At 39.6% G+C, this 13,965-nt stretch overlaps 1 protein-coding gene across 1 annotated transcript in view; it reads left to right on the top strand.

Moving 5' to 3' along the window:
• Positions 1–13,965, top strand: part of mnat1 (MNAT1 component of CDK activating kinase) — a 41,941-nt gene that overhangs the window by 16,199 nt on the left and 11,777 nt on the right. The window contains exon 7 of the mRNA XM_037695345.1: positions 8,951–9,072. Coding sequence (XP_037551273.1) covers positions 8,951–9,072 — 122 coding nt within the window. The remainder of the gene's footprint in view (positions 1–8,950; positions 9,073–13,965) is intronic.

The following is a 13,965-nucleotide window of genomic DNA, read 5'->3' as shown; positions in this document are numbered from 1 at the left end:
TCAGCAAGTTCTTCTGCAAAAAGCATTCACACTGCATTTCTGCAGGAAATGCGATTTCTTTAGTTGTCATATCTGTAAAATGGCTCCAGGAACTTGTGATTTTTATTTATTTATTATTTTTTGTTATTTCAAAAAGAGTATCTTTAAGCTCTTATCAGCAAAACAATCATCTATCTAGGTTGTTTTGTTGTGCAAATGTGCAAGTGATAGAAGCTAAATTGATTACCCCTTACCCAGTCTGCCCCACACCCTCCACCTCACCTCTTAGGTTTTTAGGGCAGCTGCTTCAGCCTGAGTCAAGGTGAGCGGTCACTTGTTTCATCATCCATCCAGCTCACCACTGAACTTGAGGATGCCAACTCTTCCTCAGTGTCTCAGTCATTCCAGGCTATATTTAAAGAGTGATCTTACGCTGAATCTAGTCATGATATGTTGTGTGCAGGGAACACGAGTGTGTTATTCTCAGCCAGGCTGGCATCATTCAGTGCCAGAGTGACTTTTCTTAGAACTGGTGTAGGGGAATCCAGACTAAACCCTGGTATTCCTGGCTGTGTACTAGCATCACAGTCGACTGGACTGTTGAGGAAGTTGGCCAATTCTGGGGGAAAGTAGGAGTATTATTCCAGGTGTGATGGGAAGTGGGATGGGCCTGGTCTTGCCTCAGGAATTTTCTGGTAACGCTCACTAATCCCTCACTTTGTAGATATTCTATTGAACTCAAAGACACACACACATACACATATACACTCCCCCTACCCCCCGCCCAGTCTGACTATACATGCTTTGAAGTATAAAGTGTCTTTTAAAAGAAGATGTTCGCTGATATCAAAAGCCATGCTCTGCGTGGGAGGGAGGCAACGACTCACGGTTTAAACAGGTTGCTTGTTGTCTGACACAACATTACACCCAAGTTTGATGACAAAAGTCATGCTGACAGAAGTCGTTTGCCATCTGCTTTGCGCAGAACATAGATATAAATTAGCATATAAATTATGTGTACTGTAAGTAGTTGTGTAACAGGTTCAGTGTCAAACACTGGCTTTGTTTTTGTTGATAAATGCTCACATAAGAGTGTGTTAGTGCAGATAGGGGATTGTGTTCAGCTGCGTCAGTGTCCCATTCCTGAAGGCAGATGACCGATGGGGAATCTTTCCACCTTTTGGCAGCTTTCAGCACCGTCTTAGATCAAAGTTCCCAGGTTCCAGCTCTGCCGGGGTCCATCCCGCTGCTCGCAGCCTGACATGAGCAGCTGACATACCTGACAATGTCCACATGGGCGCTTAATGAAACAGGAGGCAAACGCACACATAAACAAACTGCAGTTCACAACACACTCAGGGTGGAAAGTTTATCCCTAAACATTGATGTGTCGCTGGCTAAAATAACTTTTGGTTCTCCCTGGCTGTAGGCCATTCCACATTTAGGCAGCAGAATTTGACTACCAGAAAATCCTACACAATTTTACACACATGCTGTGAGTGTATTTGCTTACTTGGTTAAGTCCTCTAAAGTGACCTCTGCTCAGTAGATGCACTTGTGAATGCAGGCCAGTCTTTGCTTTGCTTTATTCTAGCAGACTGGTCTAACCTGTTTTATCTGAGAATTGTTGCTATGTACTCATTGCAACCCCCACTAAGTTTTCGTTGCATTATCCTCATGTCTCTTGTTCACACTCTCAACAAAAAAGTTAACAAAGGATCTTGACGCCATTCAAAAACCAGTGCTTTTAACCTTTGCCTTTTGATTTTTATTGGTTTGCTGCCATGCAGCTGTGGGGTGTGAGCTTGAAATGAGGGGGTTACCTCAATGGGGTAAGAAAACCACGTGGGCCCTGATTGGCACCAGCACATGTGGGCATTCACACTTATGCCTCTACCCATGTTTAGGTTGGCCTCAGCAAAACTTGCCCACATGCAGGTCGGCACTGCGGAAAAAGGACTTGTCAGCTTTGGGGGCTTTGCACTGGGGCAGCTGCCACTGGTCAGGCAGATATATTTAAACTTATAAGGCGCAGCGAGCCAGCAGCTTTTACACTTGCTACTTGCTGCTAAACGTACCAGTGGGCAGCTTAAAACTCTTTATCCCTACAGAAACAGAGGCTGTGCCACTGCAGAAGAAGGAAATGGTTGTAGCAAAGCTCATAACTAGGCTCATCGTTATTATTCACTGTACAATTCTACACATTTTCCTTTCCATTATTCTCATTATCACTTTATGCATTAGTGAAGACGGCCTTGCTAGCTATTACTTCAATTCAGTTCAGTTTATTTTTAATAATGCCAAGTCACAACAGAAGTTATCTCAGGGCACTGAACAAAAACATTTACATACATTATAAATGCCAATTACCGGTAGAAAAGTTTTCTATCTAAGGAAGGAAGCTAGCAAACGTGTTGAGTCTTCATTTCGTCGCAGTCTCCCATCCTGAGCTAGCACAAAGGCAACAGTGGAAAGAAAAAACTCCCTCATAATAGGAAGAAGCCTCCAGCAGAACCAGGTTCAAGATGGAACAACTATCTGCTTTGACTGGCTGGGTTTGAGAGGACAGGAAGGAGACACAGAATGGCAGGTCCAGAATGGAGGTGAGCAGGTCCTCAGTAGGAGGAAAGATAAATAAAAAAAACTAATTATTCATTTGTAACTATTAATTTGATGAAATGAGATTAATTTGTCCTCCAGTAGTCTAAGCCTTTAGCAGCATAATTAATGGATAGGTCAGGAGACGAAGCCAATCCTAACTATAGGATTTATCGAAAAGAAAAGTCTTAATCCCAGTCTTTAAACTGGACAATGTGTCAGCCTCACGGACAGAAACTGGAAGTTGGTTCCACAAGAGAGGAGCCTGATAACTGAAAGATCTTCCTCCCATTCTGCTTTTGGAAACTCTAGGAACCACAAGTAAACCTGCAGTCTGAGAGTGAAGTGCTCTGTTAGGAAAATATGGAACAATAAGATCTGCAATATAAGATGGAGCTAGGTTGTTGAGAGCTTTGTAGGTCAGAAGTAAGAATTTGAATTCAATTCTGGATTTGACAGGGAGCCAGTGGAGAGAAGCTAAAACTGGAGAGATATGATCTCTCCTATCAACTCTCATTAAGACTCTGTTAGCAGCATTTTTGATCAGCTGAAAGAGTTTTCAAATAATTTTTTGGACACCCATATAATAAATTGCAAATGTCCAGCCTAGATATGATAAATGCAGTTTTTCTGCATCGTTTTTAGACAAGATGTTTCTAATTTTAGTGATATTACGCAGGTGGAAGAAGGCAGTTCTAGTAACGTTTTTAATGTGGGGGATAAAAGACATGTTTTGATCAAAAATAACACCAATATTTTTAACATTAGAGCTGGAGGCCAGATTAATGCCATTCAGAGAAAGTGAAAGACTGAAAAATGTATTCCTAAAATGCTCCGGTCCAAAAACCACAACCTCTGTCTGAGGCTGCGTCTCATGGAACCAAGTGAATGTGGTTTTGTTTGTTTGTATGCAGCTATGGCGGGGAGGTGCTGATGGAGAGGTTAGTCTTTGCAACCTTGATGTGTCTTGCTGAGCAGCAAAGTCAGAAAAGTTGGTGGTGCTGAAGAGTGCTGATGCTTACGTTGTGTGTTTGGTGTGCTGCACGTTTTACCGTTCATTCTGAGCAACGACCCACAATTCTCTGACTAAGACTGGCATTTCAAAGACAGGATTTAACCAAGGTACTCTCATATTGACCACCTTTTATACTTCAAATTGATGGCTTTATACTTGCCAAGTTAGTTGGTTAAAAAAACAAACAAATCAGCGATGGTTGAGTCTGTGTTAAAGATACATGCAGTAGACACGATGCCCTAGGGATAAATCTTTTGTAGCCTGGAAGTAATGTTGCTTTTATGAGACCTTTGTCCTATAAAAGTTTCATGATTGTTTGCTACCTCACTCAGTCAGATGTGCTAATAACCCTGATGCATTCACTTGCATTGGTAAGACAAACAAAAGAGTTGAGAAAGAAGTGTTGCGGTCAGTCACAAAAATACAGGCTGGAAGATGTACAACTGTTTGATATATTGCCTTTATTTTCAAAAGCTTGTGAGTTGGAACATGTGACCGCTTTATTTGGCTTTTAAAATCAGTTCCATTTTTAAATCTGTGCCTTTTTTATTTTTCAATAAAACTATAACTTTCTTTAGGGAATATCCCTCCACGTCCTGCTTCTTCCCAATGGCGCAGCAGTGATTTCCTCAAATCATCCCCCCTACGGTTTTATTAAGATTAATGGCCCCCAGAGTTTCACTTTAGTGCCACAAGAGTATCATAAGAATTTAAGTACTAGTACATACACAAACTTAAAATGTACGCAGTGCTGTATAGGTAGTTGGATGGGTCTCTGTGATGATTAAAGCAGATGTGTAGACTGGCTCTTTCAGTCGTTGTTCCAAAGACCCTGGGTCCTGCAGTCATTCCCGCTCTGCTGGGCCTGGCTGAGGGTCCTCTCTATCGCCCCTTTGTGTTGCTTTCTTGCTCTGGAGCATTTTTGAAAACAACACTTGTATGTTGTAATTCACACAGGGAGGGGATCAGTTCGTGTTTGAGTTTTTCAATACATATTATTGGAAGGTAGCCCTGCGAGAGCAGTTCTGTGTTTATAGACACTTAGTTGCTTTTCTTCTATCAAATACATTTAGAAGTACAACAAATGTTAGTTTGGCTCATGTTTTGTGATTTTATTCATTATGTTTTTGTGTAACAATGGTTTAAGCTGTGTTTGGACCTGCCAATGTGGCCGTATGCCAATTTTTAAGGTGCCCTTGCTAAAGAATGCAACTGATTTCTCCACACTGGTGGGAGGAGGGGTTCAGGCCATACTGTCACTTAAAAATCTGATTTACTGAAGTTGAGCTGTCTGCAACTCCCAATTTGCTGCTCACTTTCTGTGTAGCTCCTTCACTTGTGGACTTTGTGCGTCTTCCTCGGCACCTTGGTCCCAGTGCATCTCCTTGACTGGCGCAGTAGGGAAGAGAAACAGTGTTGAAAGTCTGAAGAAGATGGATGAAGAGACCAAAGGAGTGTGAAAGAGAGGGATAGTGACTGTAATGGGAGTTTATGGTCTGGATTTCATTAAGATGAGGTGGAGCTGCTGTGAGTTGGATTAACTGATGGGATGACTGTTCACAAGGACACCTTTGGGTTAAAGGTTGAGTAAAAACTAGAGAGAAGTGCATTTCTTATGTTTTATTAAAACACTTCTCAAACCCCCCACTGTAAAAACTTAACGGCACTTAAAAAGGAAGTAAATTGTGCAGAACTGTACTATGGTCTAAAATGTCAGTTTTATTTCTATAGTAGTTCAGTTTAGTTTTGTTTATTTCATTTATACAGCGCCAAGTCACAACAGAAGTTGCCTCAAGGCACTGAACAGAAACATTCATATATAAAATAATAATTTAACATTATTTATCTGAGGGGCAGACTACTTTTAATTTAACTCCATCACTGAAGTCTCATCTTGAGCAAGCATGAAGGAGACAGTGGGAAGAAAAAACTCTCTCGTGAGGAAGAAACATTTGGCAGAACCAGGCTCAGAACAAGCGGCCATCTGCTTCGACCGGCTGGGTTTGGTAGGAACAGATACACAATGGCAGGACAAGAATTACACGTTAAGATAAAAACAACATCAAATGAAAACTATTTAATTTTAACAATTCGTTTAAGGAAATGAGGTCAATTTGTCCTCCAGTAGTTTAAGCTTAAGGTAGCTGCAAATCCTAACCATTACCAAAAAGGAAAGTCTTAAGCCCAGTCTTAAAACTGGACAATGTTTCAGCCTCACGGACAGAAACTGGAAGTTGGTTCCACAAGAGAGGAGCCTGATAACTGGAAGAGCTGCCTCCCATTCTGCTTTTGTAAACTCTAAGGACCACGAGATAGCCTGCAGTCTGAGAGTGAAGTGCTCTGTTAGGAAACTGTGGAACAATTAGATCTCAAATATAAGATGGAGCTAGGTTGTTGAGAGCTTTGTAGGTTAGAAGTAAGATTTTGAGTTCAATTCTAGATTTGACAGGGAGCCAATGGAGAGAAGCTAAAACTGGAGATATGATCTCTCCTACTAACTCCAGTTAAGAGACTCTGGCAGCAGCATTTTGGATCAACTGAAGACTTTTTAAAGAAGTATTTTGACACCCAGATAATAAACCATTACAATAGTCCAGTCTAGACGTGACAAATGCATGAACCAGTTTTTCTGCATCAGTTTTAGATAAGATGTTTCTAATTTTAGTGATATTACGCAGATGGAAGAAGATGGTTCTATTAACGTTTTTAATGTGGGGGATAAAAGACATATGTCCTGATCAAAAATAACACCAAGATTTTAACATTAGAACTGGAGGACAGATTAATGCCATCTAAGGAGGGAGAAGGACTGAAAACTTAATTCCTAAGATGCTCAGGTCCAAAAACTAAAACCTCAGTCTTAACTGTGTTCAAAAGGAGAAAATTTAAGAGTCATCCAGGTTTTTATGTCTTTAAGACATGCTTGTAGTCTAAGTAACTGATTGGATTCATTGGGTTTCATGGACAAATATAACTGTGTGTCATCAGCATAACAATGAAAATTTATCCCATGCTGTTTAATAACTTTACCTAATGGAAGCAAATATAAAGTAAAGAGTACTGGTCCAAGCACTGGACCTTTAGTACAGAAAAATAACAGCAGTTGACAAATTACTTTACCATTCAGTTAAACACAAAATTAAAATGACAACAAAAGTAAAAAAATACAAGAAATATTCCAAAGTAAATATTAAAAATACAACATTTTTCTTTTCTTCTAATCATTTTGTGAGTTTATGTGGCCAAACTTGACAAACTATGCATTTTGTTTGGTTTAACTGGAGGGATTATCATTATTTTACAAAGGAAGACTTAATAATGTCAAAGACCAGAACCTGTAGTTCTAGTTTTGAGATGTCATTGTACGCCTGAGATGTACATAAAATAGTCGTGTTGTTCAAGGTAGAAATTCTGCTTTGATGAGCTCTTCCCTGGAAAAACCCCACTTTATTTCTGTTAATTTGCTGTCACTGTCTCGGCTGCTATCCCCACCTCCGCAACAACAACAACAACAACAACAACAACAACAACAAAAGCTACTGCACAAAGTAACAGGTTTGGACATGTTCTGTTAAGATAGATGAAACACTGAAACTTATTCTGGTAATAAGAATTTAAATTTTGTGGAAAAAATGCTCTATTACTGTAGATGCTCTCCTACCCAAGCATAAATATTATTCTAGCAAATATTTGGGAAATGATCGTATTCCAGTATGGAAACTTTTGGGACAGTTTAGCAACGTATATTGGTCCCATTACCAAAATCTACTTAATAGAATTGGAAATCAAAGTTTAAATAAAGAAAGACATTTTATTTACAATTAAATAAAGAACATTTTATAGAGTTTTGCTGATTTTATGGTACTTTCTCTGTGTCTCAACACTTATTGTTTTGTTTGTATTGACCAGGAAAACTGCATGTACTATTGAGCCATTGCACATCCCTTTCATTCTTTGTAGTACCTTCTTTGGTCGCTTTATTACCGTGTGCTTGTGTCTGCATGTGTGTGTGTGATCACATAAGCCGCAGCATATGTGATGGCGGGCAGGGCAGTCTGTGGCCGCAGGGCACATGTTACTTGTTTAGTGTGGTTTTCATCAACTCCCCTCTGTGTTCTGTTGTTTATTCTCCCCCATTTCTTTTTTCTTTGCTTTCTTTCTTATCTTTTTATCTTCTCTTTGTCTCTTGAGTTCCTTCGCTGCTCTCTGAAATAGCTAATGCTTGTTTAAACATCAGCTTTTTTAATTCCAGGTTTTGTCACTGGCTTGTCTTCTGCTTCTTGTTTCTTTAATGTTGGGGAAAACGCTGTGTGGAAATTCCCTCTTTGACGGCTTAGCCACAGATCGAACAGTTTCACATTATTGTTGTGGAGTTTCTTATTTTTCTTTAAATACCACGGTCAAGTCTTATTGAAATCATAAATTTGAGGGACTGTTCCCTCTGTTTTGTTTGAAGAGCACAGTACAGTGCTTGGTATGAAACGTTGCCCATCTTATGTCCAAGTGAACCAGCAGGGAAACATTTGTATTTATATAATGGCTCTGACTTCTTTCCTTCTAGTTAAAATGTCCATTGTTTAGTTGCTCACAAAGAGTTGACCAATAAAAACAGTCATAGTGTTTCTCTACCAAATTATGGAGAAAAGACAGAACTCTTTAATCCCTATAAAATATTTTTAAAAACCCTTCTTTTTGCCTGTTGCTAAATGTGGAGTGATGCTGTTTTTGTTGTTTGTCTGATCCATTACTAAAATATCCTCAATCACTGAGCATATTTTAATGAAACTTTCAAAAAATAATCATTGAGTTGATATTTACTTTTGGAGTCAACACAATTCAAGATGTCTGCCACAAACAATTTACCTTAAGAAATACAAATTAACTTATTTTACATAAACTGAGCTAAAATTTGATGTTTGAGTTGCCGAGCATCATCTCCAACTTATACTTTGAACACAACACGTTGTGCAACATCTTTGCTCAAAACCTTGGAGTTATTTTTTTGGAGCCAATCCTGTTTGTCTGTAAACAAAATATCCCGTCCATTGGGTAGATTAAAAAAAACTCAGAAGCAGTTATTAACTGCTAAACCTTGGTGTGGCAGTAGATGACAGTTGTTCACAACACATACTCCAAGCACTAACAGATTACGCAAGATATTGCAATAATGCGTGAGATTGTGCATAATTGTCAATGTTTGCCAAAAATAGCTATAACTCAGTTATTTCTGAACATAAGGTTATCTTAGTCTAAAACATTGGCATGGAAGGCAGTGGGCGATATTCATTCCCGGAAGGAAAGCTAGTCAGTTTTTTACTGCACATCATGATTATTGTACTGCTTGTGTTTGTTTTTCAGCGGCAGAATGTGTCTCTTCAGCCTGTGCCCAGGATAGAGGAAGTGCTGTACCACTACAAACCTATTCAAATTGAAACCTACGGGCCTCCTGTGCCTGAACTGGAGCAGCTGGGAAGATTTGGGTATAATATTCACTCATTCTTGTTTTTAATCAACTTTATCCAGGAAATTCATCATGCCGTTTTCTTTTGACATTTTATACTTTTTTTTTTTTTAATATTCCAAGTTGTGACTTTTACATTGAAAGGGACAGAAAGCCAAATATTTCTCTAAATCACATTATTGTCTGAGACATTGATTTTAGTAATGCTTCTTGTTCATTGAAGAGACTGGTCAGGTATTAGGAAACCAAATCCATCCATCCATTATCTTCCACTTGTTCCAAAGTCGGGTTGTGGGTGCAGCAGCTTGAGCAGGGAGACCCAGACATCTCCTTCTGCCACCTCTTCCAGCTGTTCTGGGAGGATACCAAGGCATTCCCTGTTCAACCGAGAGACATAGTCTCTCCAGCGTGTCCTGGGTCTTCCCTGGGGTCTCCAGTTGGACATGTCCGAAGCACCTTCTAGGGGGGCGTCCAGGAAGCATTCTTACCAGATGCCTGAACCACCTCAACTGGCTCCTTTCGATGTGGAGGAGCAGTGGTTCTACTGCGAGTTTCTCCCAGATACCTGAACTTCTCACTATCTCGTGAACAAAACCCTGCGATACTTGAACTCCTGCACTTGAGGCAGAACCTCACCCTACCAAATCTATCATCCATCTATTGTCTTTTACTCGCTTCTTCCTTTTTGGGTTGTGGTGGTCACTGGTGCCCATGTCCAGATATCACTGTGTGAGAGACAGGGGACACCCCGGACAGGTCTTCAGTCCATCCAAGGACACATGAGACAAACGAGACAAACAACCATTCACTCTCTCACTCACACCTAGGGACAGTTTAGAGTTACCAATCAGTCTAACATGCATGTTTTTGGTCTGTGGGAGGAAACCAGAGTACTGGGAGAAAACCCATGCATGCACAGAGAGAACCTGTAAACTCCACCCAGAAAGGCCCCCAGCTGGGATTTGAACTGGGGCTCGCTGAGAGGCAGCAGCTCTAACAACTGCGCCACCGTGCTGCCCCTTACCAAATCTGTTTAGTCAAATTAGCTGCTTCAACAGTTGGAGCTTGCTGGTATTCTGATCATAATGCACTCAGAAGAGGTTCTGCTTCCCTGCAGAAACGATGCGTCTTGCATAGAAAGTAAAAAAAGGTCTGCGGCTACATTTTCTGCAAGGCTCTAAAAAATATGTATCTAGAACAGTTTGAAAAGTGGTTACAAACACTGTGATCCAAGAAATGCTGCTCTCACACATAATGGTGTATTGATTCAATGTGTGGTGAGTGGTCCACAGCTGTATAGCATCTTTTTGAATGTCATGTACAGGTTCTTGAAAGCGCTTTAGAGTGTTTTTCATTCTCTTGTTCAAGCACTCGTCCAGAGCTTTCTGTTATTTATTTGCACTCTGTTTTGACTGTTCTTATTCTTAGTCTATTTCAAATAAGACAGCTGAAAAGATGTGCTGCACATTTTTAAAAGTATGTGAATCAGTTGCAAGATACAGTATATTTGGACAGTTACCACAAAGAAAACCTGCTTTAAGTCCAACGTTCACTTATGCCTGTCACGATAAACAATAAATCAATTAATCCCATGATAAAAGAAAATTCTTTTTAATTTATCAGCTTTATCGTTTCTTCGTGTCTCTCTCTCTCTACTGAAGACACTGGATGACAAAAGGCTCAACTCCGGTGCTCTTCACTGACCCCTCCCTTTCGCTTTAAAATCTGTTTTAACCATCCTAAATTGCGTTTTTGGATCGTTAAAAGCAGCTAAGCTGAGAAGCTAAGCTAAGAGCTAAGCTAACAGGCCAATCTCAGGAAAAAAAAACCTCTGTCTTGTCAAATCTCCAAAATTCATGGTTGAAACCCGTGCCTTCGTGTAAAAAGTTGTTTTTGTCTGCAAAAAGTAGCTGAGAACTTGTTTACTGATAGCATTTTTCACACAAAGCTTTTAATTAAAAAAAATATGTTAAAAGAACTCAAACCACACAGAGCGTCAACCATTTTGAGAACTGAAAAACAGGAAGGAGAGACAGCCCATGTCACGTCAAGGGGCCTCCCTCCCATTTTTCTTAAAAAGACACGCTGCTCGCTCCCTCACTATCCATCCTTCGGTTCAAGCAGTCTTATACTGCCATCCAGTGTCCCAAAAAAGATACTACACATAAAATTAACCAACATTTCTTCTTAAATTTGACAATAATTAATAATTATTGTCAAATTTCAAACAATATTATTGTTTATCGCAATAATTTCTGAGACAATTAATCGACCAGCAAAATTTGTTACTGTGACAGGCCTAGCTACAAGCTAGTCTAGATTTAAAAAAAAAAAAAAAAAAGGAAAATGCAGTGATTGTTAAATGCTTTAATCTTGGTCATTTACTTTATATCAAATGTTAAGAACACACACATATTCACAGGTATAAGCTCATTTTGTCATTTTAGAATTGATTTCAAACAGTTTGGGTAAATGTAAAATATCTTACAACTATAGATGTAACTAAAATAAATCAGTAGCATTATTGAGTATAACTTGAGTACATTTACAAATTAAAGATGGAGAGGGCAACCACTCTGAACGAGCAAGTTGGAAAATAGTTCTCTAAGTTTTGTTCAGTGGATGAAGTTTGTTTTTGTATCCATAATTCGAATTCAGCATCGTGCAAAATCAATCTAAAAGACATTTATTTAAAAAAAAAATTAAACCAGTTGATTTCTTCAGGCGATTAAAGCTTACAGTTTTGACAAAAAGTGATAGCTTTTAGCTGTCAAATTTATTTTATTTTTTATTTAGTCAAAATCAAGTATATTTCTCTGCATTTGTTCTGTTTTAAAATAAGTACAAGAATGAGCTTTTAGAAGAAAAAAATCAGCATTTTTTTTGTACCGACTTGTTTCCCAGGGTTCCAATTATTTTGGAAACACTGTTGTTGAAGAACGAATAGTAACGTGTTCATTCCTTCCTTATGAGTCATTTGCCATTTTAAAGAAGGGAACAAAATTTGAAATAATAGCATTAAAGGTTCTCCAAAAATCTTTACTAGAAAAGTTCTCTGACCTTGAGTGATTTATAGTAGCACTAAATTTCAAGAAATAACTGGTACCAGATTAAACATTATAAATTACAGGATTTTTATGAACCTTCTAATTATGAGGCTTGGTGAGAGGTTTTTTTTCAGGATGTATTGTTAGTGAGCTGCTCAGATCATGTGCCGCTTGTTAGGCCTGGCTCATTTCACTTTACTCTCCTCTGATTAACTGAGAAAAGAAAAATATGGGGGAGGAGGTTTGGTGGGAAGAGAGGGAGAAACAACCATCACCCTGCCGCAAGCCGCCATGATGCATCTGCAGGAGCGTCCATTAACACACACAGGAAGTGCTTTCCCCGACGGCCCCTTTGGGCCAATCAATCCAGGACGCCATTGGTTCAGTCCTCACTGAGTGTAAGCCATCCATCAGACAACCCAGCGCCCAGCCGTCTGCAGTTCAACTGCCTGGCACTACAGCCTGCCCACACACACACACATCACGGCCTGCCTTTATTGGGTGATGGAGGCAAAATGGGGCAAAGTTATTTTTTTCTTCCTTGTTTATGCTTTGCTTCACCTGGACAGAAATATTTTTAAGATCAGTTTTTTTTCCCTAATTGGTTCTTTGTTATGGTGATAAACATTTTATGGACTTCTTGTGCAAACAAATTTTCTTGGATAGCACCTGCTTCACGTTAAACATTTCAGGAGAGTTTAAGCTGAATTACAACTTTACATTATGTATTCAGTGAAGTGCTGAGGTTCTGTTTTCTTTCGGCCAAGCTAATCAATATGCAGATGAAACGCATCTCACAATTTTGCTGCATGCTGAAGCTCAAAGGAAGGAGTAAAAGAAGGGGGGGCCCCGTGTCAGCAGTTCAGGGGTCCAGAAGGACCACTGCTGGAGAGGAAGGACTCTGCCACAGAGATAAATGAGGCTGTGTTCAGTGAGGAACACCATTCCCTTTGGTGCAGGCTGCAGGCAGCGACACAGACAGGCTAGTTCAGACAAACCACAAGTCCCAAGATGCAATGTGCTGTTAAATAAAAGCAAGGAATATTGCTGACACTTATGCACACTTTGCAGTATGTTTGAGGATCTGTGATAGACAAAGTAACACATAGACGCCCTTAGCTGCTTCAGTCTATATATTTTGTGTCAAATACATTTCACCTTTTTTCATCTTTCTTATTGCAGTGCTACCACTTTGGCTACAAAGAAACATACCACATTTTTTGCCCTATGAATTGCATTTATTTTGCATAATTTGCATGCCCTGTGACTTACGATGATGTGTTTTTTTCCCCCATCTATAAACCAATTTTTGGCTGAGATATGACTGTTTTCATTCCTTCTGACTGAAAATATTGAACACTACCAACAAAGACCATGCTCAATAATCCAGGTGTACAATCCAACATTTTTCAGTCAGATCATCTGGACAGTTTCTTTTTTTGTGCTAAAACGTTTCGCCTTCTGTCTGGAAGGCTTCATCAGTCAAGGAAACACACAACAAAACTGATTCTTCCCCCAACAGCTTACAAACCAGTTCTGCTTGTGATAAGATGGTCTCTTTGGTACGCCCCCTCCTCCATTGCCGGCCCTCTTCCTTGTTGACAGTCTTGTCAAACTGGTTGAACACTACCATTTTCAGCCACTAGATGGCACTCGAGAAGTATAACATGACGTTGTGTCATGTAATAGGTAAAAGTGGCTATTAATGACACAATCAGCTTGCTAGAGTCTGCCATCTTCGTTCTGCTCACTTGGAGCAACTGTCAACTCAGCTTCTTTTTTCTGCACCGCCCCAGCGAAATGCAGCTGATTTGACCATTGAAGTGCATTTATTAAGTAAAGGTTCAACTGACACACCTTTGCTA

Source organism: Nematolebias whitei, chromosome 21 (genome assembly GCF_014905685.2).
Source record: "Nematolebias whitei isolate Nwh7 chromosome 21, NemWhi1, whole genome shotgun sequence".
In the NCBI taxonomy this organism is placed as follows: Eukaryota; Metazoa; Chordata; class Actinopteri; order Cyprinodontiformes; family Rivulidae; genus Nematolebias; species Nematolebias whitei.
This window is presented reverse-complemented; position numbering and strand designations above follow the sequence as displayed.